At 44.0% G+C, this 27500-nt stretch overlaps 1 protein-coding gene and 8 non-coding genes across 11 annotated transcripts in view; all 9 read right to left on the bottom strand.

Moving 5' to 3' along the window:
* Nucleotides 1-27500, bottom strand: part of nek8 (NIMA-related kinase 8) — a 58023-nt gene that overhangs the window by 6917 nt on the left and 23606 nt on the right. For all 3 annotated transcript variants that reach the window (XM_063205854.1, XM_063205855.1, XM_063205856.1), the window contains 6 exons: nt 25109-25185; nt 23617-23734; nt 22837-22987; nt 9839-10002; nt 6657-6809; nt 2885-3043 (listed from right to left, as the gene is read on the bottom strand). In XM_063205854.1, coding sequence (XP_063061924.1) covers nt 2885-3043; nt 6657-6809; nt 9839-10002; nt 22837-22987; nt 23617-23734; nt 25109-25185 — 822 coding nt within the window. The remainder of the gene's footprint in view (nt 1-2884; nt 3044-6656; nt 6810-9838; nt 10003-22836; nt 22988-23616; nt 23735-25108; nt 25186-27500) is intronic.
* On the bottom strand, nt 10431-10502 carry trnah-gug (transfer RNA histidin (anticodon GUG)). Its single transcript has one exon. It is a non-coding gene; the product is annotated as a tRNA-His (tRNA).
* trnah-gug (transfer RNA histidin (anticodon GUG)) lies at nt 11886-11957 on the bottom strand. The gene has a single exon. It is a non-coding gene; the product is annotated as a tRNA-His (tRNA).
* trnah-gug (transfer RNA histidin (anticodon GUG)) lies at nt 13235-13306 on the bottom strand. The gene has a single exon. It is a non-coding gene; the product is annotated as a tRNA-His (tRNA).
* trnah-gug (transfer RNA histidin (anticodon GUG)) lies at nt 14101-14172 on the bottom strand. The gene has a single exon. It is a non-coding gene; the product is annotated as a tRNA-His (tRNA).
* On the bottom strand, nt 14889-14960 carry trnah-gug (transfer RNA histidin (anticodon GUG)). The gene has a single exon. It is a non-coding gene; the product is annotated as a tRNA-His (tRNA).
* On the bottom strand, nt 25831-25902 carry trnae-uuc (transfer RNA glutamic acid (anticodon UUC)). The gene has a single exon. It is a non-coding gene; the product is annotated as a tRNA-Glu (tRNA).
* Nucleotides 26188-26260, bottom strand: trnar-acg (transfer RNA arginine (anticodon ACG)). Its single transcript has one exon. It is a non-coding gene; the product is annotated as a tRNA-Arg (tRNA).
* trnah-gug (transfer RNA histidin (anticodon GUG)) lies at nt 26521-26592 on the bottom strand. The gene has a single exon. It is a non-coding gene; the product is annotated as a tRNA-His (tRNA).

The raw sequence follows: 27500 nt of genomic DNA, 5'->3' as shown, positions 1-27500 counted from the left end.
TTTGGGGGGGGGGGGGGGGGGGGGAGAGAGAGGGGTATTCACGCAGTGTAAATGCAAAATGGCAAAACAATGAGTACAGTATGACATTGGCGCATGGAGAAACTATAGGCCTACGCCTACATTTCAGCCAAACATAAGGCTACATAATACACATGCAGGGGTCTATGTAATGAAAAAAATAATAAAACAAAATAGGAGCAGAGATAAGAATTTAAGATCGCTGTGAAAGTGTTAACGCAGAGACAAAAATGGTCTAAGAGAGTAGGCTATGCCTTTTCCCCCACACACTAGGCATTCTACATGAGGGGTGCTGGTCACAGGGCCAGTTTTTCAAAATTTCTCCCAGTAAAAGAGCTGAACGAGATATTACACATTTATGTCTATATTCACATTCATTATACACATTCATTTCTATATGCAGCCCGATGTCTCCTCTGCCTTGTCAATGAAGGCCTGTCACCTAACTCATTACAACTGTAAAACAAAGCCTGGGCTGGGGAGTGTTAGTAAACTCATCCCAACTGTCCCTTCTCGGAAGGTTTTTTTTAAATTATTGCTCCCAAACCCAAGTTAACTACAACAACTTGACAAGGCTTTTGATCCCTCTCTCTTTCATGTATTTACTCCAGGAGGAAAATGCGAAGGAAATCGTAATTGAAATCGCTTTTAACAAACACGGAAATCGTAAAAAAAAATAAAAAAATAAAAAAAAAGTAAAAATTTTTTTTTTTTTTTTTTTTACATTTTCGGAAACTATGGCGGCCAAATTTAAACCATGGCGGGCCGCCATAGTTTCCTCAATGTATGGGAAACACTGCCTACATATCGATTATTATTCACATCCCCTACAAGCAAGCTATGAGCTTAGCAACAGTAAGGTCACATAGCCATTTCATTCAACATACTCAATTTACTCAAATGTCTTTTTCTCTCTGTCTCTGTCCATCTCTTTCCATCAGTTTCCTTTATTATCAGTCTTGAGCTTTGGAATGAAAGCTTCCTGCTGCATGCACAGATCTTTCTCTGACTTCTTTGTCTCTTCTTTCACTCAAATACACGCACACGCGCACACACACAGTCACACACACACACACACCGTCATCCCTCTCACCTTTTTTTTCTGCAGACTAACGAGCTAAACTTAACCAGAACGAGAGCTCCTGCTGTTCATGTCTTATAGCCCCCTCCTGCATCAAATGAAAGAGCCAGCGCAGGACAGCACAACACAGCAGAGCACAGCATAGCAAAACGCAGTACAGCACAGCAAAACGCAGGACAGCACAACACAGCAGAGCACAGCATAGCAAAACGCAGTACAGCACAGGGGTATAAATAATAATTGATATGTATCAATGCAGTGATGGTACGGCCCGACGAACCGTATCGTATCATAGGGCATTCTTAAATATCGCAAATAATCGAATCGCTGGCCCCTGCCTCATACCCTAGCCCCAGAATATATCGAATCGAAAAAATTTAATTAAATCGTATCGTACATTGTATCGTGGGACATTCTTAGTATCCAAAATAATCAAATCGCTGCCTTAAGAAATCGCTATCGAACCGTATCATCATGGAGGTGGGTGATTTACACCCCTAGCACAGCACAGCACAGCACAGCACAGCACAGCACAGCATTTCACAGATGTACGATAATTATCGTATTTGTACCATCATTTTGCCCATTTTATCCTCTGTACGATCAAAAAAAATGTGACGTACGATAATTTCAGAGTTGTCATTCAGTTGATTTAGATGCCTGGAAACAACAATTTCGGTCTCATACGATAATTTCCTCCCAAAAAGGACCCAAAAGAGGTTTTGGTACGATGGCTTGCCTCATCCCCTCAACTTAATTAGTCAGAGGGTTTTTTTCTTCTTCTTTCTGTGTCTGTTCTCAAAGCCCCTCGGGGCTGAGGAGGTAACAAAAAGGCGTCCGTAAGACTAGGGGAGATGAGGGGGAGGAGAGGTGAGGGGGAAGGAACAGTAGGCTGCCCCAAATTGGCCTGAATGGGCGGAGAAAGCCACAAAAGAGCCGTGCCACTAAAAGGGTCAATTACGCGGCCCTTTTGTTTAGGGAAGATGTCTCATTTGGGGAGAAGAGTCACTCTTCTGATCCCCTCCTCCTACTACTAACCACCTCTCCTCCCCTCCCCTCCCCTCCCCTCTCCTCTCCTTTCCCCTCCTCTGCTCTCCTTTCCTCTCCTCTCCTCTGCTCTCCTTTCCTCTCCTCTCCTCCCCACTCATCTCCTCTTCTCTTCTCTTCTCTCCTCTTCTCTCCTCTGCTCTCCTTTCCTCTCCTCTCCTTTCCTCTCCTCTCCTCTCCTCTCCTCTCCTCTCCTCTCCTCTCCTCTCCTCTCCTCTCCTCTCTCCTCTGCTCTCCTTTCCTCTCCTCTCCTCTCCTCTTTTCTTCTCTCCTCTCCTCTCCTCTCCTCTCCTCTCCTCTCCTCTCCTCTCCTCTCCTTTCCTCTCCTCTCCTCTTTTCTTCTCTCCTCTCCTCTCCTCTCATCTCCTCTTCTCTCCTCCATCCCTCACCAGCACAACGCCACCACCCCCCTTTCTTTCTTGTTTTACAAGGTGACGAGCCGACGTCAAATGACTTGCAGTTTCTAAGCGTCGCGCCGCCAGCAGCCCATCCTAACAACATCCTAATGCCTGTCTGTTGCCATCGGCCATTTTTGTTCATCAGTCTCCATCTCTCCTTCCCGATATCCGAGAGACGGTGGTGTCTCATTACCTGCTCCCTGCCGGGCTCACGACAACACGGCACTATTATGCGACAACGGGAAAGCAGAGGAAGGAAGGAAGGAGCGAAAGCCAGAATGAACGAAAAAGACGAAAGAGGAAGAACGAGAGAGAGAGATAGATAGGGAGACATTATTACGTTTCACCGCCAGGAGTGTGTTGCCATGACAACAAGCCACCGAGGTGACGGCGAACGGATGGCTCTCGTCGAGCTGCACCGCCTTGGGTATCCCAGAGTCCTCCTCTTTCCTGCCCAGGCGCCCGCGAGCTCCTTTACCCCAAGTGTAGACCTCGCCATCTACAGGGAGAGACGGCGGAGACAGGGACACACAGAGGGGTGCGGACACAGACACACATGGGAGACAGGGACACGCAGAGGGGTGCGGACACAGACACACATGGGAGACAGGGACACACAGAGGGGTGCGGACACAGACACACATGGGGGACAGGGACACACAGAGGGGTGCGGACACAGACACACATGGGAGACAGGGACACACAGAGGGGTGCGGACACAGACACACGGGGGGGACAGGGACACACAGAGGGGTGCGGACACAGACACACATGGGAGACAGGGACACACAGAGGGGTGCGGACACAGACACACATGGGAGACAGGGACACACAGAGGGGTGCGGACACAGACACACATGGGGGACAGACAGACCATAAAAACAGGCAACAGGAGTTTAAATCTGGTAGTAAATATGGCAATGAACTAGGGGTCGACCGATACAGGCTTTTTAATGGCCGATGCAATACCGATTTTTTTTTTCATCACCCTTGGCCGATACCCGATTTCCGATACCGCATATTTGGGGCCGATATGGGTTAAAAAAAAAGGTAAAAAAATGACAAATGTTCCAGGTCTCAAGTTAAAAATAAACATTCCTTCAACATTATCAAATTGAGGTAGAACTTGCAACATTTAAACACCCACTCTAACAATCAAGTAATGTCTAACAATCAAGTAATAAAAAATAAGGTGTCTTGGTGCTTTTAAAGAAATCTGAATGACATAAAATAATAAATATTGCGTATTGGCCAAAACCACACGCGTATCGGCCAATACCGACACACTTAAAAAATGCAAATATCGGCCCGATATCAGACCGATATATATATATATATATTTGCCCGATATATCGGTCTGATATCGGGCCGATATTCACATTTTTTAAGTGTGTCGGTATTGGCCGATACGCATACGATACTTCACCATGGGAGGAGGATCCCTGAACCATAGGTTGCTCTTAATTGAACGGCATTTGTCAACATAATAACACCCTTCCTCTCACACACACTCTCAGCTCCTAAAATAGATGACTTTGATGTTGAACAAAAATCATTTGAACACCACTTGAACATTTGCTGACCTCTCTCTTAACAAATTGTATTGCATTTGTATTAAATCTGTATAAAAGTACTCTGACAGTATAACAATGTTATACATGTTATAACAAAGTATGTATAACAACATAATATGGGGTTTTGCTGTCTTGATCAGCCAGAGACTTCTCTGCTAGAAAAGAGTTGAGATCTCAACTCATTAACAAAACACTACAAAGCCTTTCTGCAGCTAACACCAACCTAACATCAACCAAAATAACTAATCTCTCTCTCTCATTCGCTCTCTCCATCTCTCTCACTCGTTCTCTCTTAAATCCTCATCCTTTTTACTAGCTTTTGACACCCTGACGAATCCGGACGTGACAGATATTTTCTGTGTCCGAGCGGCCACGCAACACCCCCAGTGAATGAAGTCTTCACGGCAACACAATGAAGGTGTTCAGAGGGCGCCACGCTGCGTTATGACCCCTCAGCTGGTGCCTGAGCTGCCCTTTCACCTCTGACCTATGCGGAACCCTCTACATCATCATTGGAATTCCTGCCCATTGTTTTGGGTGGCAGAAAGGAACTCTCTCTCTTGCTCTCTCCCTTCTGCCTCTCTCTCCTCTCTCCCTCTCTCTCTCTCTCTCTCCCTTCTCCCTCTCTCCCTCTCTCTCTCTCTCTCTCTCTCCCTCCCTGCTCTCTCTTTATTGATTTCCGTCATGCTTTAATACTGCTGGCTCAATGCTGTCTCCGTCCTGATGTATGGCTGCTATAATGGACAATGAGGAAGTATTTTATGTTCCTCTTTGCTTATTACAGGGAATTTGGAGGGACGTAAATCATTTCTATTTCATCTTTTGTCCTCAACCTTATGACTATTACCAGAATTCCTTTGCAAATGAGATTTATTTTAATAATATTAGCACATGGTGCTCATGAATGTATGTGAACAGAGTTCCATTGTTCATCCTGGTTGTTAACCCCTTGCGACAGAGCCTCTTTTATAACCTTATTGTCAACAAAATTGTTGTTATGACGTAGTTTTTTCAGCAAAGATTAATTAGTTAATTAATGTATAACTAGTAGTGATTGAGTATTAGTTAATAGCTACTTAAAGATGTACCGTGTAATATTTTTGTAGTTCATTTCCAGAATTCATGCTGTCCATTCACAAACCTTTTTCATGAATACTTAGTACCATAACCAAATTCTAAGTATTCATTATAACTGGGAATATTGCACTTTTCATGCATGAAAAGGGGGATCTTCTCCATGGTCCGCCATTTTGAATTTCCAGATATAGACATTTTTAGCTGCAGAACTTAGAGTACTTTGGCTATACTATTAAATATTGGTTAATTACTAAGTAAATATTCATGAAAAGATCACATTTGGTAATAGGCAGCACAGTTTCTATGAGCAGCATAGTTGCAGTACCCATTCTGGCCACATTCTACTACGCGGAGCACCTTTATAGTAACTGCTTATTATGGGCCCTTATTAGGAAGTGTTATGTTATGCAGTTGTGGTCTAGTGGTTAGAGAGTTGGTCTTTCAAACTAGGGGTTGAAGGTTCAAATCCCCCCTGACCTCTCCCTACATCTCCATCCATGGCTGAAGTGTCCATGAGCAAGGCACCTAACCCCACATTGCTCCAGGGACTGTAACCAATACCCTGAAACTGTAAGTCGCTTTGAATAAAATGAAAGCGTCAGCTAAGTGAAAATGTAATGTAATGTAACTCTCACCGGCTCCGAGGGTGAAGTAGTGATTAAGTAAGGGTTAACGTTCGGCGAGAAGGTCGCTACCGTGGAATAGCAGCACGACAGAGAGAATCTTGTTCTCTCTGAAGTGCTGCTATTCCACAAAGCGACCGACTCGCCGAAAGTTAACCCGCTTATTATATGGATATACTTAAATGATTCACACATGCGGGGACATTTCTTTAGACCTATTTAATGTTAAGATTGTTGCTGCGCAAAAAAAAAAACAGTGCCGTTGTGGAACACCGCTAGGCAACAGCTAAGTAGGCTAGCCAGGACAACAGGTGTTGTCTATCACAGCAGCTGATTAGAGTGACAAAAGACCGGACCCCCTGCGGAGTGATATGAAACATTCGCTTTAGCCACTGACTTGTAGGCTATACAAGCCAGTGGCTTTAGCAGTGAACGTCTTGTTGCCATTGACAGCGGTAGCCAGGACAACGGGTGCTGTCTATCACAGCAGCTGATTAGAGTCTTGTTGAAAAGTCGCTTTAGCAGTGAAAAGTCTTGTTGCCATTGACAGCGGTCTGTTATAGACCAACCCGTCCGTTATCGAAAAATAACAGACGTCCGAACGTTGGGGAGCCCCGTTGAAATGAATGGAGCATTCGACAGATGACGTCACAACCATATAATAAGTATTAGTTAATAGCTACTTCACTGCTTATTGTGGCCCCTTATTAGGAAGTGTTATGTCCCAAATTTCACCGGCTCCGGTGGCGAGGGTGAAGTAGTGATTAAGTATTAGTTAATAGCTACTTCAATGCTTATAGTGGCCCCTTATTAGGAAGTATTGTATCCCAACTCTCACCGGCTCCAATGGCGAGGGTGAAGGCGTCTCCGCAGGCTACCCGGCTGATGCCCTGCAGCCTGGGCACCTGGTAGGGCACCCTGCTGGTCCGTCTGGAGCTGGAGCCCAGCTGGCCGTGCTGGTTACTGCCGAACGTCAGGCACCGACCCTTCTCTGGTGACACACATGGAGAGGTAGGGGGGGTGGGGGGTGTTAAAGGATTTTTAAAAGAGTATGGTAAATGTATGCACTGCCAGCTGCAGGACGAAGGTGTATCTATCAAAGGAGGGAGTAGAAGTCCGCACACACTTCAACTCCATCATGCCTGACATCTGGGACAGGAGAGGAATGTACAGGATGTCATGGTATGAGGATCAAAACGTTTGAATAGATCAATAAAACAGAATACAGCAACTGTGCTGTTGCTTTTACAGCTAAGCACGTTTATAATTGGCCACCAGGCAGGGCACCCTAACCTACTGCACTGCCTGGGCCTGCTACCCTCGCTGCCCGTGCTGGTTACTGCCAAACGTCAGGCACCGGCCCTTCTCTGGTGACGCACAGGGAGAGGGAAAGGAAAGGATGGTATGGATTTAAAGGTTTGCATCAGTAAAAGAGGATAGATTTCTTATTGCTGCCAAAATGTCAGGCACTGGCTCCTCACTGGTGGGACATGGAGAAAGTTACATGGCAAGGTTTAATGATCAGAAGGCAATCAAACAAGTCATGTACGCTTTTAAAGCCTTTTACTCTCTACCTGTTGTCCCAAAGGCACACTTCCTGAGGGGTGCCCAGGGATATGACACTGCTTAAGAGCACATCTATGAGTTGTCACACTGACTCTTTTTCCCTCAGGATGACTCTCAGACTATGTTAAAATGAGCAGACATGATATCGCGTCATACCTCTTCTGTTTATGATTACTTTGAAAATCACAAAAGATGGCATAGCAGAGAATCTAAACTCTGTCTGAGATTAATTAAGCAGGCAAATGTGCATCTACAAGCCTGTTTCTTTTACAGCTTTTGATCCATAGTCATAGCTCCTCAGTTCAGCAGTGTGAGGACAGGGAGCAGGAGCAGGAGGATGGAGGAGATTGTCTGTCTTACCGCAGAGATACACCAGCGGCGACGCGACTCAAGCGACAGAGTGTAGCAGCAAGCGATACGAGAGATTGAGGAGACTAGAGTATGTCCGTACAGGCAGAAGGCAAAGCATTCAAGCATTCCCATTGGCTGTGGTCACTGACCTCTATACAGTCATTGGCTGTCGCGGCTTGTCGCCGAACCGCGTCATAGAAAGTTGAAAAGATTTCAACTTCAAATTGTCGCGCTCGTCGCGCAAATCGCTCTAGTCTCCAGAATCGCTTTTGTCTCTCGACTCAATACAAAGTCAATTACTTCCGTCGCTCGACTCGCTCAGATCGCCGCTGGTGTATCTCTGCGGTTAGAGTGCGTTCCAATATGCTCCCTTGCCTCCTCCACTTGTGCTTGTCTCCTCGTACCAGGAAGTAATATGTCATGATGACATCACTGACAACAGCATTATATTTCAATATCTTGCAAAAGCTCAATTGTTAAGTCTTTTCTTATCTGCAATTGGGATGGTGAATGAAAAACAGTCCCCCAAAAGTTGTTGTGGCTAGGCTGACAGCTGGGAAACTTTATCGTTTTCTCCACGGAGGAGGGGCCAGGAGGCGGGACGAGGAGACAAGCACAAGTGGAGGAGGCAAGGTCGCATATTGTAACGCACTTTAGTGGGGGGAACTGAACATGTGACCATTTGCCTGCACGGCCAACTCCTTAACCAACACCCCATGACCACCACCACAGATGAAATCAAACAGATACGTAGACAGGGCTGGACTGGCCATCTGGCATAGCGGGCATTTCACTCGTGGGCCCCTAGTTTATATGTTTGTATGTTCATTTGTGTGTTTTAATTTGTTTTACATTTCTGAAAATAGGGGCCCACGAGGGTGCAGGGCCCACTGGTGAGTGAGTTCTGCACCGCCAATCTTGAAGGGGGGAGGCGGGGGGTCTTAAAGCCAAAAGTGCCCGGGCCCTATTTCTTCCCCTGTCCAACCCTGTACGTAGATGTGCATTTAGGGCTGTGACCTATATATAATATAAACATGTTTTGGTCAATATTCTGACTTTATATGCCAACACTCAGTTTCAGCATGGATCTATCCAGCAGGACCTTAGGACAAACAGAATCCATTTGCACATGTCCTCAATAAACGTAGAAATTACATATTAAATCTGAAAACTGTACAAGTAGAGTTTTTGGCCAACTTCAATACACCTCCAGTCAGATTGGTGTTTGTCATTCTGTAGCAAAAAGAGCTGTCTCGAGTCATGTTTGATCTAATTACGGCAAAACGGCCAAGCTTTCCCAACGCAGATGAAACAAGACTCGATTCAGAGATTTAAAGTTAATCAAACACAGGCCTTGCATCCAGCAGCGCGACACCAAAACAACAATACATTGTTAAACATGACATGACGATACATGTCAACCAAAGTGAATTAGAAATGAGGACATGGACACACTACAGATACAGTACAATGATATCCTGGCAGCACAGAGAAACAAATTAGCCTCGGTGCAATAAAGGGTTCATTAATTTGTTCCTTCGTTCATTCATTCATTCATTCATTTGTCTGTCCATCCATCCATTCATCACTGATCATTTAAATTGCCATAATCACTTCAACCTTCTGTACCTCGGTGCTCCACTGAAATATTTAGAAGGTATTTTGTTCCTACAGCAAACAGACTTTTTAGCAACAGCTGCTGAGTGCTATTTTAGTGTCGTTATGATCCTTTTTTGTCTTTTATAATGGCTTTATAATGTTGTGGTTATTCTTTTTGTGGTTTAATGATGGACTGTTTCTTCTTTTTTTGTGTATGACTTATGTGTTTGACTTGTGTTGTTGTCTTGCTGGTATGTGTTGTGTGGAGGGCCAGGTGGCATTCAATTTCCCCTATGGGGATTAATAAAATCTCACTCACTGGGTATTTTAGCCTAGCTAGGATGAGTAATGTCGAGAAAAGGCGTTACTCGTCCTAGAAAGCCTAGGACACTTAACTTTGAGGAATACCCACTCACTCACTCACTCACTCACTCACTCACTCACTCACTCACTCACTCACTCACTCACTCACTCACTCACTTATCATCACCCACCAAGACTCACCTGTGACTGCAGCAGAATGGGCTGTTCCAATATCGATGTAAACAATCTTCTCCACATTCAGAGGAGCTGATTGGATGGGGCAGAAGGTCTGGACCTCCTCCACCTGATCTGCGGGGGGAGGCTCCTCTGATCCGACTATGCGGTCCAGCCCAAGCTTGTTGAACCTAAAGGAGAGGTTTGAGAGGTCAGACAGCTCATGAGATGTTTTGCTGTACGTACTATCATGGAATATCAATTAACACAATTTCTTTCTCGTGATACGGACCATTTGATAGGAACTGGATTTGAAACTGTATTTGAAGGCAACAACCTACCTCACATACAGGTGATTTATTTGCTATATGATCTTGAATATACTGTAACTACATCATTGGCGCACAACTGACCAAGGGACACTTTAATTAGGGTTGTTTTTTTCAAAATGGGAAAGGCTATACAGACGAAAAGGCTGTTACAGTAAACCCATTAGCACTGATTGACTTCAATGCAATCATAATTTCTCAGTCTTGATTTACACTCACTCGCCAAGCAGACACATTTGCAGATATTCCACAAGTAAGTTCTAACTGTAGCCAGCGAGCGAATTCAAAACTGCCGTGACCCGGATTCGAACCGGGGTTGCTGCGGCCACAACGCAGAGTACTAACCACTATACGATCACGGCCTGCCACCGCTGGTGGTGGCAAAGGGGCTCAATAGGGAGGGGGGGACTCCTGATAGCAGCCCCTGGAGTGTCAAATTACCAACCAACTGCTAAGTACATACAGGTATTTATTTGCACTCAGGGCTCTAGATTAACACCAACAAAGCGGGCAAATGCTGGTCAAATTTCAATTGGGCTGGTAGAAAAGATCGACTTAGTAGAGTAGAGTAGAGTAGAGTAGAGTAGAGTAGAGTAGAGTAGAGTAGAGTAGAGTAGAGTATTGTTTATTGATCCCAGGGGGAAATTAAGGTGTCAAGTAGCATACACACATAAATAAAGACATTGCCCACAAGACATAACACAGATAATTACACATAAAATAATCATATATAGCTTACTGTTGCATACATTTTGCCAAGGCATCTCTCTCTCTCTCTCACACACACACACACACACACACACACACACACACACACACACACACACACACACACACACACACACACACACACACACACACACAACACACACACACCAAAATATAAAGTGTAAAGTGTCCACAGTGTTAACATGTGCCAAGTGGCACATAGAAGCCAAGACAAAGTGTCAATAAAGTGTCCAGGAGTGACCATAGTCTCTCTGTCTAGTACAATGTCCATAGTATTCCTTGGAAAAAGGATGGGGGGGAGGGGGGGTCGCCCCCTGTGTCACTCCACACACTCTCTCTCTCTCTCTCTCTCTCTCTCTCTCTCTCACACACACACACACACACACACACACACACACACACACACACACACACACACACACACACACACACACACACACACACACACACACACACACACACACACACCAAAAATAAAGTGTACATAGTGTCACCTGCGCTGGGTGGCCAAGACAGAGTTACCACCAAAGTGTCCAGGAGTATCAGTAGTCCAAGGGGTTACACTTAGTAGCCACTTCGTCCCATTATGTGTTTGACTAGTAAGTATCTACCAGGTGATGAAAGTTAATTTAGAGCCCTGTTATTGCACCATGTTACTTTCAATATTGTGTAACTACTTAATTGACAACTGACATACGGACATTTTTTTGTTCCACTTTGTCTATAATAAAGCTTTGAGGGTCTCATATCTGAGTGATGAAGTATGCCCAAGGTTTCCCATCATGACAGTCCTGGGGTGCATTTCTGGAGAGTGTAGTTGCTAACTATGTTAGCTACATTGTTGGTTGCAATGCAATTTCCCATTGGCAACTACCAAAGTTGCTAACAACTACGCTTTCCAGAAATGCACCCCAGAACTTTATCTTTCTCCTTTATCTTATCTTATCTTTATCTTCACAATCGGAAAGCAGACACCAGTGGGAGATTTTCCGTAGCCAGCGAGGGAATTCAAAACCTGCCGTGACCCGGATTCGAACCGGGGTTGCTGCGGCCACAACGCAGAGTACTAACCACTATACGATCACGGCCTGCCACCGCTGGTGGTGGCAAAGGGGGGCTACTGAGAGGGGGGTGGTTCAAATAGCACCTCTGGGGTGTTGAATTACCAACAGTGCTTACTGTAATAAAGCTCTTGGTCTGTACTATGCCTCTTTTAAAGGCGTTAGGTAAAATTGGAACATATTTCCGTAAAGCTTACAGGGAAAAAGCAGTAAGACTAATTGTATTGTCTTCATTGAGTAGAGCAGGGGTCCCCAAACTTTTTTCTCTGGGGGCCACATTATCATTCCGATCAAGTGATCAGGGGCCGGGATCAATCATGTGGGCTGTATACTAGGCCGCCCACTGCCTGTTGTAGCCATGATTTCTACTAGCACAAAATAGTTCATCATTACAAGTGATTTGCAAAAGAAGTGAGTACTTCACATGTTTTTCAATTTGAAATACCACAGGTATTTATTTTATTTTCTAATAACAACCATGTAAAAATAGCAAGGAAAGATTAGAAAAATATGGTGATTGACAGGAAGGCCTGTTGATAAACAACATAAAATATTTAAAAAATATATTTCATTCTTATATATCATGATATATCATATCATTATTTTTTTCTGTGAGGATTGCTTCTTTGGGCCAGTTCAAATGGTGAAGTGCAGAGAGGTGGAGGGCCGGTCAAAGGGGAATGGCGGGCCGTATCCGGCCCCCGGGCCTTAGTTTGGGGACCCCTGGAGTAGAGTATCATTTATTGATCCCAAGGGAAATTAATTAATTGTAAAAGTGACATGTAAGCTGGCAAGGACTTCCCACTTACAACATACAGCATAACATGCGACAGTATCATATTAATTATAATACCATATAACAAATGAATCAATATGCATGACTATGATTACATCCATACATGGCTACAGTATATGTGTCCATTTGCCACATATTGTCATTAGAAATTGGATGTTAGGGGAATGGCACTGCCATGTGTTACTAAAGGCTGTAGTGAAGCTTCCTTCAGGGATCAGCGAAGCGCTCCACAGTTGAGACGACTATGGGGCTGTGGACTATAGACTATGCACTATGAAGCTGCGGCACAATCAGTTGTCATGTTAGGATTATGGTAGAGTAGAGTAGAGTAGAGAGTAGAGTAGAGTAGAGCAATGCCATGGGTTTGTACATGTTGTTTGTTTGCAAAGCTACTTAGGACAACAGACTGTAGTTGTGTGTCCCTCAGCAAACAGGCAAAGCGTTCCACAGGCGAGACGACGTGTACCATGGGGCTATCGCTCCATGGGCAGGGAGCGAATTCAAAACCTGCCGTGACCCGGATTCGAACCGGGGTTGCTGCGGCCACAACGCAGAGTACTAACCACTATACGATCACGGCCTGCCACCACGGGTGGTGGCAGAGGGGGGCTGCCCAGAGGTGGGGGTTTCTGATAGCACCTCTGAGGTGTCGAAATAACCAACAGTGCTTAGTAAAGCTCTTTGTCTGTACTATGGCCCTTTTAACCCCTTAGCGCAGCACTATGGCTCTCTGTAATGTCACAGCAATGTTGTTATGATGTAGTTAAGCATGTTCAGCAAGTGAATAGGGTCGCCGGCGACCCCTGCTGCAGTAAGAGGCTACAGGTGTTAGGTAAAATTAGGAGTAAGTTTCAGTAAGCTTACATGGGAGAAAAGCAGTAAGACTAATTGTATTGTCTTCATGGTAAAAGTTACATCTTAAGGGTCCCTTCTGTCAAGGACTCACAACTTACAACAAACAGCATAACATGCAACAGTATCATATTTATTATAACAGTCTAATTACTAAATTAATCACTATGCATGACTATGTTTACACCCATCTATGGCTACAGTATATGTGTCCATTTGTAATTTGTAATTATTGTAAAAATGTTGTAGAAATTTGTATAAAGGCGAGACGACTATGGGGCTGTGGACTATGGACTATGCACTATGAAGCTGAGGCACACTCAGTTGTCATGTTAGGATAATGCCAATGCCATGGCGTTGCACATGTTGCTTGTTTGCAATGCTACGTGTGACTTAAGACTGTAGTGAAGCTTCCTTCAGGGACCAGCAAAGCGCTCCACTGGCGAGACTACATGTACCATGGGGCTATGGGCTATGGACTATGGCACTATGGCTCCATGGGCAGGGAGCGAATTCAAAACCTGCCGTGACCCGGATTCGAACCGGGGTTGCTGCGGCCACAACGCAGAGTACTAACCACTATACGATCACGGCCTGCCACCAGGGGTGGTGGCAGAGGGGGGCTGCTGAGAGGTGGGGGGTTCTGATAGCACCTCTGAGGTGTGAATTACAAACGATGCTTAGTAAAGCTCTTTGACTGTACTATGCCTCTTTTAAAGTTGTTAGGTAAACGTTTCAGTAAAGCTTACAAGGAAAAAAGCAGTAAGACTAATTGTATTGTCCACATTGTAAAAGTGACATATAAGTAAAGTGTACTTTCTGTCAAGGACTTCCTACTTAAAACATACAGCATAATGTGTAACAGTATCATATTTATCATCATAGCATACCAAATAAATCAATATTCATGACCATGATTTGACCCATCTATGGTTACAGTATATGTGTCCATTTGCCAAAAGTATAAATTAGGGTTATAAGTTAGGTGAATGGCACTGCCATGTGTTACTAAAGGCTCTAGTGAAGCTTCCTTCAGGGACCAGCAAAGCGGTCCACAGGTGAGACGACTATGGGGCTGTGGACTATGGACTATGCACTATGAAGCTGCGGCACAATCAGTTGTCATGTTAGGAGAATGCCAATGCCATGGCGTTGTACATGTTGCTTGTTTGCAATGCTACGTGTGACTTAAGACTGTAGTTGTGTGTCCCTCAGTGAACAGGTGAAGTGCTCCACAGGCGAGACGACGTGTACCATGGGGATATGGATTATGGACTATGGCACTATGGGCAGCGAGCGAATTCAAAACCTGCCATGACCCGGATTCGAACCGGGGTTGCTGCGGCCACAACGCAGAGTACTAACCACTATACGATCACGGCCTGCCACCAGGGGTGGTGGTGGAGGGGGGGCTGCTGAAAGCGGGGTGTTTCTGATAGCACCTCTGAGGTGTGAATTACGGCCTGTTCCCACTTTGACGGCCATTTGACGCTCATAAACGCGACGCACCTCCCTTTGTTGACTGAATGCTTCTTGTCGGAGCACATGCAGGGGCGTGACAGAGTACACTGAACAGGAATATCTCTTTCTGTCTTTCTACACGTTTATATCGATTAAGCAAGCTAACCAGCGATAGTGACATCAAAGTCTGCCCTTACCTTACTGTGGACATGTGTTTACTTCACACATTTCATAGCCATCACGTAGTTTGAATGTCGTCAAAATGTAACATAATCCTTTGAACATAAGCACAAAGACCTTGCACTTCATAGTTTCTTGTAGTGTATGAATCTTACATTAAAAAGTATGATAACCAGTCATAAAACTACTTTTAAGCAGCAAAACATAGCCCTTGGTTTCATGGGAATTCCTCATGTACTCGACAATCATTGGATAACGCTCCGCGTTGGCCGCGAGTAATTAGCATAAAGTAGAAGCTCGCTCAACTTTTTTGACGCGCGTCAACTGTCAAAGTAGCCGCGCCGCGTATCCCAGAAGCCTTTGCGAGGGCGTCGCCGCTTTCCATTGAAAATGAATTGAAGGCGTCTGCGTCAACGCGCTCGCCGGCAAAGTGGGAACGGGCCGTTATCAACGGTGCTTAGTAGTAGTCCTTGCTTGTACTATGCCTCTTTTAAAGGTGTTAGGTAAAGCTTTCAGTAAAGCTTACAGGAAAAAAGCAGTAAGACTAATTGTATTGTCTACATTGTAAAAGTGACATATAAATAAAGTGTACTTTCTGTCAAGGACTTCCTACTTAAAACATACAGCATAACGTGCAACAGTATCATATTTATCATCATAGTATACCAAATAAATCAATATTCATGACCATGATTTGACCCATCTATGGCTACACTATATGTTACCATTTGCCAAAAGTATAAATAGTTAGGTGAATGGCAATGCCATGTGTTACTAAGCTGTAGTGAAGCTTCCTTCAGGGATCAGCGAAGCGCTCCACAGGCGAGACGACTATGGGGCTGTGGACTATGGACTATGCACTATGAAGTGAGGCACAATCAGTTGTCATGTTAGGAGAATGGTAGAGTAGAGTAGAGTAGAGCAATGCCATGGGTTTGTACATGTTGTTTGTTTGCAAAGCTACTTAGGACAACAGACTGTAGTTGTGTGTCCCTCAGGGAACAGGTGAAGTGTTCCACAGGCAAGACGACGTGTACCACAGGGCTAGTATGGACTATACTCATGAACGGCCATCCGGGTACTTTGCTCTTAAATTTCCGTTACGCCCCTTTATGGGTGAAAACAAACTCATTGTCATATTCACAAGTCTCATTGACTTACATGCTACATCGGCTAGCCTAAATGAACACATTCCATGCTTCAGCCACGGCTGTTTGGCTATATTATTTGAACAGCCGGCAACACAACATGTTTTCGGCATGTTGCGCGTGAACAACGCTAGTCTACAGGTCCGTATCTTCTGTTTAATAAACCCCAACATCACCAAATTGACTTGCATGGGTTGTTTTCCTCCATAAATGGGCGTAATGCACATGGAAAACGTCACGCCGCTCATGAGTATGGGCTATGGCACTATGGGCAAGGGCCGGATTAATGCACTGGCTAGATCCGGCCCCCATATGCCAGAGGGCCCACAATTGGCCAAAAGTGAAAAATTGCAGTGCGATATGCAAGATGCAATATTCACAAAAATCAGCTGTTGTGTCGAGTACAATGGGTAGACATGTTATCCATAATTCCTATCTCGCAATTATGAGACTGTCTATATAAATTTGTTTCAGAATTTGGATATCCGGCTGGGCCCACACACAGCAACCTGTAGACTAGGGGCCCCAGGGCATTGTAGCTCATTTTAAGCTGATGACTCGTATATGTTGTTTGACCTTTGGTGCCTGGAGCGACATATACGCCGCATTCAGGCTCTTCAGATTTTAGCTCTTTCAATATAAACATGGGTATGTTACAACTGAATGAACACATTCTAATGATAGATGAAGGTCTTAGGGTTTAAAATGCAACTTATGTCATGTTTTTATGTGCATCAGAGGCTGAGATATTCAGGTTTTTATAGGCTGAGGGCAACTGTCCCAACAAGGGTTTAGGCATTCAGCAGGCGTTTTCTGTGGGTGCTTTAGGCATCAATGGGTTAACCGGGCCCTGACTATGGGTTTGCTGCACTATCACTCAGCTAAGATGAGACATGACGAGGTGTGCCCAATATCAAGCATCCGTGGAAGACCGCAAGGCGGAAAACTCTCATTCTTTCTTCCATCAAAACAGGAAGGGAAAAACAAGCTGCGAAAAGGCCTCAGTGGCTTATACTGTCAGCGAGACAAAACCAGGCTGATGGGATGCGAGATACTGTATCCGAATGCGATCTGACAGGCGAACAAGGATGCGCTCAAAAGCCATTACCGTCACTATTAGGATGCATTGCAGTCCATGTTCAGATATAAGAAGATGATGAATACAGGATTGCTTTCCTGGCACGGCGAGAAAGATGACAGAACAATAGAAAATAAATTTACTGAATGTTACTTCAACAACTTTGGATAGGGGTTTAAAAACAATGTACGTCGTTGACGTCTTATTTGTTTTGAAACTTTACAAAAAGAAAAAAAAACAGACCATTTGTGAAACACGTGTCCATGTTTCTCCAAGCACCAGATGCCAATCTCAAGATTATGGTGTTTGTGTGAGTGTGGGAGAGTTTGTCAGTAGTGTATGCATGTGTGAAATGTATGCATATATGAAGGGTTTTGTTGCAAAACGCTGTATCCACCATTTTTGACTTTTGCATTTTATTATTTGAAATGACTGTTCAGAGGTCCTATCACCTATGTGCGAATTCTTGACATTCAAATATTTTGGAAACATTCTTTTGAAACCTACCGCTATACAAAATGCATATTGCAATGCAATGCAATGGGATGCCCAATTCAAAAATGTAAATATATTATGTTATTATGTGTACACTGTATATGATATGTTTGTGAGGATGGAGAGATACTGATGATGGTGTGGTACAGTATGGAGTTTCAAGACGCGAGTAGTGGTGTTGTAATGTGCGTAGGAGAGTGTGTCTGCGTGTGAGTGTGTGATTGCATGCCTGCGTACGTATATGTGTGGGCCGGGGAGATACGTATGATGCTGTAGTGCGGTAAAGTACAATATGGAGTTTCCTGCTCGGAGCTAATTCGGAGGAATGTTCGACAGTCGGACGTGAATCACTAGGAGGAAGTGGATGCTGATTGGTCGGGATTGGAATCTAGCACTGTGTGCTGCTGTCTCCCCGGAGAACAGAGCGCACGGCTCCACTCCCCCACATGCTGTAACCATCATGGCTGGATAGGATATATGGCATACGGGGCATTTTCCCGATAGACTGGTGATGATTTTGGCCTGGCTGGCCCTCCTCTCAATTCTATCAGTCCTCATGCCGCAACACAGCGCTTTTCGAAATAGTCAGATATTAATAAAACATTTTTATGCTGTTAGGGTAAAAATAGCGCATATTACATGACTACAATTTTGTCGAAGGCTTCATTATCTCTCGCGATGTCTGATGAACCGGTCTTGGTTAAAAATGCCTGGCCTGGGGGGTGCTGTGGCGCGGTGTGACACCGTACCATGTGCGGGCAACCCGGGTTCGAGTCCGGCCTGGGTCATTTGCCAGCCCTGCCCTGTCTCTCTCTCCCACTTACTTCCTGACATCTCTTCAGCTGTCCTATCTAAGTAAAGACTAAAAAGCCCCCCAAAACACTCAAAAGAGCCAGTTTTAAAAATGCCTGCTCTGATTTTACAGCTCAGCCCAGGCTTCGCAACCGCATCCTTACACTGTGCCGTAAGATAGGCCTCTGTGCCCGGAGGCTATTGCACAGTCTTTAGATCTCAACAACGGAAATGCCTCAGGGAGCATGATGTGCACAGAATGCATGAGCAATCGATCCATTCATCACGGCTCTATTGCCAGCCCGTCTCGATCCATTGCAAAAAAACATGGAAAAGTTTCATATGGGCTACCATGTGTTTCATTATTATTGAGTTCTATTTCCACTACTGTACCTCATTCTTAATACACAAAGGAGAGGAACTTCAAGTCTTTGTTTTCATTTTGGTAAGATCACATCTGAATTTAAAAAAAATCTATTTTTCTTATATAATGCATATTGCAGTATAATATTACAATATTACAGTATAATTAATTTAAAATGTGGCTGCAACAAGTATGACATTAACACATTGCCATGGAAATGTTATGTAAATTTTGTGCATGGTAAAGCACCAGGCACAATGTATGCAGACGTGTGATTTGAGTATGACAATGCAATATTATGCAATATTGAGTGTGCAATACTGACAAAACCGGCCGATCTTCAAAACTTCCCTGTGCTCCATGAAAGTATTAATGAGAGCACTGTTGGCCATCTTCCCCCTACATGATACCTCCACTATCCTGCTTTGTACTCTGAACGTTCTGAAGCAAGTATTGTGCACTCGGACGGTCACACACGGTTCATAGCGTAATTCAAGGCTCACTGCAAGCATGTCCCCGGCTTTAAATGTCAACCAGCTACAAGGCTAGGGTCATCCATTTTAACTTTTCAAGAGACTATTTAAGACGTTTTTCTTCTGTGACAGTTTTCCTTCCTGTTTTCCATCTTGACAAAATACACCAAACTTGCTCAACCACACTAGTATTCCAAAAACATGGGTTAAAGCAGTGATTCTCAAAGTGTGGTCCGGGGACCACTAGTGGTCCGTGACAGAGCTCAGGTGGTCCAGGAGGGGATTTCTATTTTTTCAAGACAAGCTAGCAGTAGGCTATATTTGTAACATTATTACAAAGCTAAACATAGCTGAAGTCTCATTTTCACCACAATAAGACTTGTAGGCTTGTAATGTGAATAAAAAGTAGCCTGTGATCAGCACCGAAATTAGACGTGTCAAACTATCAACCGTCAACTGTCAATTCAATTGACAGGTGGTCCCTGAACATTTTTGGGGGGACAATGTGGTCCTCGGTCTGAAAAAGTTTGAGAAACACTGGATTAAAGTGATACTGTCCCATTTTTGGAAATAAGCTTATTTTACACCTCCCCTTGAGTTAAATAATGTTTTACTGTTCTCCTGTACTTTCAATCGTTCACTGGGTATGGCAGTGCAAATTTTACCTACATGCTAGCAGTTAATATTGAGTCCTATGAGACCAGCTGGCGGCTAAGTTAACCTGCACGACGTGGTAAATCTGCTAATAGATATTCCACAGGAGTCATTTAGTTTAGAAAATCAGGACTCCAGGCTCTTCTATTAGGTGATTTACAACTACCTCAATCTGGATTACTACTTAGCCACTAGTTCTTGGAATACTCCCCTGGCTCAACCTCACTAACCCGCCTCAACCACACTAACCTGCCTCAACCACACTAACCCGCCTCAACCACACTAACTAACCCGCCTCAACCACACCAACCCGCCACAACCACACCAACCCGCCACAACCACACCAACCCGCCACAACCACACCAACCCGCCTCAACCACACTAACCCGCCTCAACCACACTAACCCGCCTCAACCACACTAACCCTCCTCAACCACACTAACCCGCCTCAACCACACTAACCCGCCTCAAACACACTAACTAACCCGCCTCAACCATACTAACCAACCCGCCTCAACCACACTAACTAACCCGCCTCAACCACACTAACCCGCCTCAAACACACTAACCCGCCTCAAACACACTAACCCGCCTCAACCATACTAACCAACCCGCCTCAACCACACTAACTAACCCGCCTCAACCACACTAACTAACCCGCCTCAACCACACTAACCCTCCTCAACCACACTAACACTAACCCGCCTCAACCACACTAACCCTCCTCAACCACACTAACCCGCCTCAACCATACTAACCAACCCGCCTCAACCACACTAACTAACCCGCCTCAACCACACTAACACACTAACCCTCCTCAACCACACTAACCCTAATTGGCCTGCATTTTCCTGCATGATCACCTGGGTGGGGGTTGAACCACCTGTGGGATCATGGGTATTTAAACAGGGTGTTTGATTGTATTTGTATTGTCTGATGAAGGGCATGCTGCCCGAAACGTCACATTAAAAAAAGAGCAACGGGAGCTTGGTGTCGCAGACTTTTCTTTCAGTTTTTTCATGGTATTTTTGCTGGTTCTGCACCCATATCTTTTTGAGACGGATGTGCATGTTTTTTTCTCTCTAACTACTGGCCTGCATTTTCCCACACCTTGCATGCTGCTGGTTATGTGCTCGTTTCTAAATGTTCTAATACCACTTTTTCATTGCTGGTTTTCTGGTAGGCCTACAGCTCGACACAGCATGACTCGGCTAGCACTTTTTGCTTTACGACTGAGCTATGTCGTGTCTATTCGAAAAGTAAAAAGTGGCTCCGAGTCGCGCTGTGTCGAGCTGTGGCCTACGATAAAAACAGCAGTGTAAAAGAGGCATACGTAAATAGTGCAATGTGATATAAACTGTTGCTGAACTGCAAGTCATTGTTGAGTTATTAAGAATGGCACTGTGTTCTGCTGATCCACCTGAGGTACAGGTTAGACACACCCTTCTTCTGTATAAGGTGAGGTTTGTGTTTTTTATTATAAAGTCTGGATTGCAGAAGCAGTTAGTCATGCATGCAGATTGCAGTCAGGCTTCACGTGAAGCCAAGTCATAGAAAGAATGTCCTGGCACGCGTTCCTTAATTCACGTTTTTGCAAACTTGACACCGATACTGACACACTTTGGGGAGAGAGAGAGAGAGAGAGAGAGAGAGAGAGAGAGAGAGAGAGAGAGAGAGAGAGAGAGAGAGAGAGAGAGAGAGAGAGAGAAAGCAGTTTGTCAAGAGGAGGGCAGAGTCACACATCTCTAGCCAAATCAAACAATGTCACTTTTGTGTGTGTCACTCAGTTAGACGAACAGCTTGAGTTAAGCCGCGGGGGGAAACAATGGCATTGTCTCGCAAAACAATGCTCACAGACAACAGGGTGCATATGCTTCATTAGTTCAACTAAAAAACAAAACTAAACACTTAGTTAGGACTGACATGTACTACTTTGGTAGACACACTCTGAACATAAGGAGGAAACAACAACACGTGGTTTGGTTTCAGTAGAAATTCATCACCTTGTATGAGTAGTCTGCGATGATAACCTTCAAGTAACCCTTGCTATGCAAATGTGTGAATGTGTGAAGAGTAGAGTAGAGCACACTGACTTAAGTGTCTGGCACCATATATTATACTTCTACTGTTCTACACAGTAAAATACAACTCTTTAAGAGTTGAAATTAGCTCTGTTTTAGGCAATATTTGGTCTTTACTCTTTACTTCTACTCAATATTGTGTACTTTCAATACAAAGCTGTGAAGTGAAATTTACACAGGCCACCTGCAAATTTTAATTTTAAAATGTATATATGTTATGTTATGTTATGTTATGTTATGTTATGTTATGTTATGTTATGTTATGTTATGTTATGTTATATTATATTATAATATAGTATGTTATATTAGGCTATATTAGGCTATATTCTATTATACTGTATTATATTATATTATATTAATCCCTCACCTGTTGCTTCCACAGTCCAGTATGTGCATATTATTATTCAATTATGTTATATTATATTATATTATATTAATTGCTCACCTGTTGCTCCCACAGGCCAGTATGTGCATATTATATCATATCATATCATATCATATCATATCATATCATATCATATTAATCGCTCACCTGTTGCTGCCACAGGCCAGTATGTGCAGCTGGGTGCTGGTGATCATGGAGCAGTCCACTCCACACAGCACGCTCTGGGCCTCGAACTCAGCCGGCACGCTCACCTGCTGCGGGGAGTTGTGGGAGTCCTGGTTACCCAGCCCCAGACGACCTTCAGCACACAGAGACAAGGTCATTCACAAGAGTGAAAAAAGATAGTAAAAGGTTATTTGACATGGACAAGGTCGGATGACCGAAACGTTGTATAAAAGCTTGCTGGTAGAATGGACAGAGTGTGGGAATTTTTTTACACCTGGCAACGATTTTGAAAATTCACTGATTCACTTGACAAGTCGATTTTTACAATGACGACCTCACTGGGTTACGTAATATCCTATGCACCTGTCCAACTACAGCAACCTTTTAGAACAGAGTCAAGGTCAAACAAAAACGAACACACTTGTCACACGCCTGTCACACAAGGGCCAAAGGGTTCATAAGCAGATTATCTTTGCTGTCTAGCAGAGAACTTGTATTCTGGCCTGGGATTAAGTTTACCCTTTTCATTTTGAGAAACAATGTGTCACAAATTCAATGAGCAACTTAAAAAAACAATCATTTCAATTGACCCACTTATGTGTTTCCATAAAACAATTAGCTCCCTTAGATTAGAAATTAAAGTTGAGAATATGACAACTGAGATGAAATACACTACGATTATGACTTCTTTGTAATTCAAATGGGAAGAAAGAATGAATCTGTTTGCAAAATGAGGCGAAGGGTTGTGATTAGTTGGTTTACCATTGTCACCGCGGCCCCAGGAGAAGACCTCTCCCTCATTGGTTACTGCCAGGATGTGGGAGGCTCCACAGGACACCTGCACCAGCTCATAGCCCAGCAAGGCCTCCACGATCTTAGGCTGCACACGCACACACACACGCACACACGCACGCACGCACGCACGCACACACACACACACACACACACAGTCATAGCATATCAAACAGACCAAGCATAGACACAAAAGAGCATATTCAACATTGACAGAGCATTGGGTTTAAACTTATTTCAAATCTAACACACGCACAAACTAAAATTATGCATTTCGCATCAAGAGAAATCTAAACATGAGTTTATGCAGAGTACACTATATTTAAGTACACTACATTTTACTGTAATACATACTTTACACCTTAGCCTTTGCCTGTTAGTTTTTACCTTCTTCTTTCCCTTGCCATTAACACCTTCTATGTATCTAAATTGTTCTTCAACACTTTTTATACATCTTTTTATATTATGTGTTAGTTAATGCTGTCAGTGTTGCAAGTGTACACTGCGCCCAGTCTTTGTCTACGTATTGAAATGTATGAAAGTACACGACTTCTGAATTCCTGGAGGCAAAATGTTTTTATCCCCATCCATTTTTGTTTTGTTTGTTTTTATGTACAGATATAACTGTATACACCCACAAGAACACTTTTTTTATCTTTCTAAAGGGACTGAGCACGCCTCTGACTTCCAAACATAACTGTATACTTTTTAAACTTTTCAAGTCCTGGAGGAAAATATATTTTATGCCATAAATGTTTCTACACCCCCTACAGTGAAAATCTCTAAATCCTCATTATCAGTAAGCCCCCACCACTCCGTCTTCATAAATGTCATGGCGCAGGGCCGCTGACAGCTTCGACCAGGCCCAAGGCAAAGTCATCTTAAATTACCCCCACCGAAACTTTCAATGTAATGAGAGCAAAATCCTCAAAAGCCATCTGCAGGGACGGATTAATGAGTCCATGTGCCCCCGGGCCAAACAATAAGAAAGGGCCCCTGAGTCAAATAACAAGAAAAGGCCCCCTCCATGTTTGTCGCTAGTTTACAAAAAGATTACCGGTTTTAAACCAGATAAAAGTTCAAAACTATGAGAAAGCAAATTGAGAGGATTGCGCTTCAAGGCCCCCCTTGACCCTTGGGCCCTGGCCCTGGGCCCGTTAGGCCCGTGCAGTAAACCGTCCTTTCTCATCTTAACCAAGATTATAACATCCTTTGTGCCTAGAAGCATCCAACTGTTGAATAAGTTAAGTTCAAACAGATTTAATAAAAAAAAACTCTAATTTAACTATTTCTATTTTAGCCTATGTTGTTATTCTCTCTGCCAGGATTGTTTTCCTCTACTTTGTATGTTTTGTTTGTTTTTAGTCTTGTCCTTGTATCATGTCGTAATTGTCTGTATGTCCAAGTGTTCCCAAATACAGTAATAAAAGGTATATTCATATATATTCATATTCAATAGTACTTGTGTCACGTCGTTGAAGCTGCCGTGCCCCAGACATCCATTACTGCCGCTGCCAAACGTCATGATGATGCCGCGGTCTGCACAGGAGAGGAGAGGAGAGGGCAGGGGAAACAAATTAAAGGAGATTAGCCCTGCTCACTCAAGCATGCGGGTCTATGTGTGTGTGTGTGTGTGTGTGTGTGTGTGTGTGTGTGTGTCTGGAGGGTGTTTGCAGATGCGGCCATGTGTACGTATACCCATCAGTGTTGTGTCAGCCGGCGCAAAATAAGCAATAAGCTATTTTTAATCCTAAACAAGGGATTTGGCCGCTAATCTACTGTCGGGACTATGACAAACGATACGAGGGATATGGGTGGCAGGGAGATGATCAGAGAGCCTATTAATCTCACATTATTCACATCAGACCAGACCACAGTCACGACGCCAGTGGAGTAACAGCGGATGAGCAGTGCTATGTATACCAGGATGTGTTAGTGCTATATTAGCAGGGCTCTAAATTATTATTTTTTTATCACCTTTTTTTCTATCTTACTAGCCAAACACACACTCACTGATGGGTGAAAGTGACCACTAAACTGAAATTTCATCAGCATTTAGCCGGTTGGCTGGTCTTAATTTATAGCCCTGTATATTAGACACAGTGTCAAAGAAAATCATTCTTAAGAGGTGTTTCTGACTGTGTGTGTACACTTCAAAGATGTTGACATGTAAAAAAGATTTCATTCCCATACCGGGAGTCGAACCCGGGCCGCCTGGGTGAAAACCAGGAATCCTAACCGCTAGACCATATGGGAGTGGCTGATGCAGTGCTTAAAAATAGCCCATACAAACGGTCTAGTACCCTCGTGTGGCGGTAAGGGGAAACGGAACACTCATACTGCTCACTCTGCTTATGACTAGCAATCGAGGTCAGGGACTCTCACGTGTGTCTACTCTACTCTGTTGCAATATCCGTGAACACCCAAGGGACCATGTATTACACCACACATGTGAAAGAACAAGATCCGCCTGCTTTAACATTTACGAGCAGTCAAAGGGCTATGTTTAACACAAGCTCTGCCTGCCTGAAAAAGGTCTCTCGAGCTAGCCAGGAGTCGAACCTAGAATCTTCTGATCCGTAGTCAGACGCGTTATCCATTGCGCCACTAGCCCGGGTAAAGTCCACAGCGGCTCCACCGCACGAAGTCTTTGAGTTGCGTAATCGGAGCCGACAAGCTGCGAGCAGCTGCAATGAGCTACCCCGAGGCACAAAGCCAGCAAAGCCTGCTCTGCCTGCTCTCCCTCTCTGTCTCTGTCTCACTGCACTTCCCTCCAAGCATGCCACAGCTGTGCTGTGCAGATAAATTCTCACACATGACCGTTATGCTAAATCCTACGCAGAAAACCCTAGCCATTGTATGTATGTTCAAAACTGCCGTGACCCGGATTCGAACCGGGGTTGCTGCGGCCACAACGCAGAGTACTAACCACTATACGATCACGGCCTGCCACCGGGGGTGGTGGCGAAAGAGGCTAATCAGGACCCCTGTAACGGTACCTCTGAGGTACCGTATTACCAACACTGTAAATCATTACTACTACCCTAAATTTAAAGCGGTAACGCTGAAACAAGGACACATTTTCAGGAAAGCGTTCAAGAGAGAAAAGCTCTGAGGTGTCGTATTATCAACACTGTAAATCATTACTTCTACTACACTGGATTTAAAACTGTAACATAGCCTGGCGAGCCAAACCCCTACATCAATTTGCGGCTGCTAGGGGCGTCTAGATTTCTAGGCTAGATGTAACACTGAAACAAGAACACGTTCTTAGTTAAGCTTTCAAGAGAGAAAAGCAGTAGGAGCAGTCAGAAGTCAGAAACAAGCCGACGTCTTTACTATGAACGCGAAACTGAGTGAAAGTTACTTCCTGTTAAGGACTTCCTAGTATTCACACTGCTCATCATAGAGTGTAGAATAGTTTACTGTAATACATGCTGTACGATTACAGGACAAAAATAAGAAATCTGTGACTATAATTACAGTATACTGTATCTGCTAGGCGATATAATTGCAGTATCTCTACTCTACTCTTTTATGTAGCATTCATGCATTATACTTTTTACCTTTTCTATTTCATTTTAGTATTTTCTGAGCAATAGCTGTAGGTCAGAGTATGTGCAATATCTAGGTTTGTATTATTTCTTCCGATGACTCAGGGCCAAAACTGGAACATTGCGTGTCAGAGTATGTGCAATATCTAGGTTTGTATTAATTCTTCGGATGACTCAGGGCCAAAACTGGAACGTTGTGTGTAACAATAACAATGGTTGTCTGTTACCCTGTTTATATATTTGTTTGTTCTATGTGGTCCTTAAGTCTGTCTGTTAATCACACTAATCTACTCTATAAAT

The sequence above is a fragment of the Engraulis encrasicolus genome, chromosome 8, assembly GCF_034702125.1.
Source record: "Engraulis encrasicolus isolate BLACKSEA-1 chromosome 8, IST_EnEncr_1.0, whole genome shotgun sequence".
Taxonomy (NCBI): domain Eukaryota; kingdom Metazoa; phylum Chordata; class Actinopteri; order Clupeiformes; family Engraulidae; genus Engraulis; species Engraulis encrasicolus.
The sequence above is the reverse complement of the archived record's forward strand: the minus strand, read 5'-3'. Positions and strand labels throughout refer to the sequence as shown.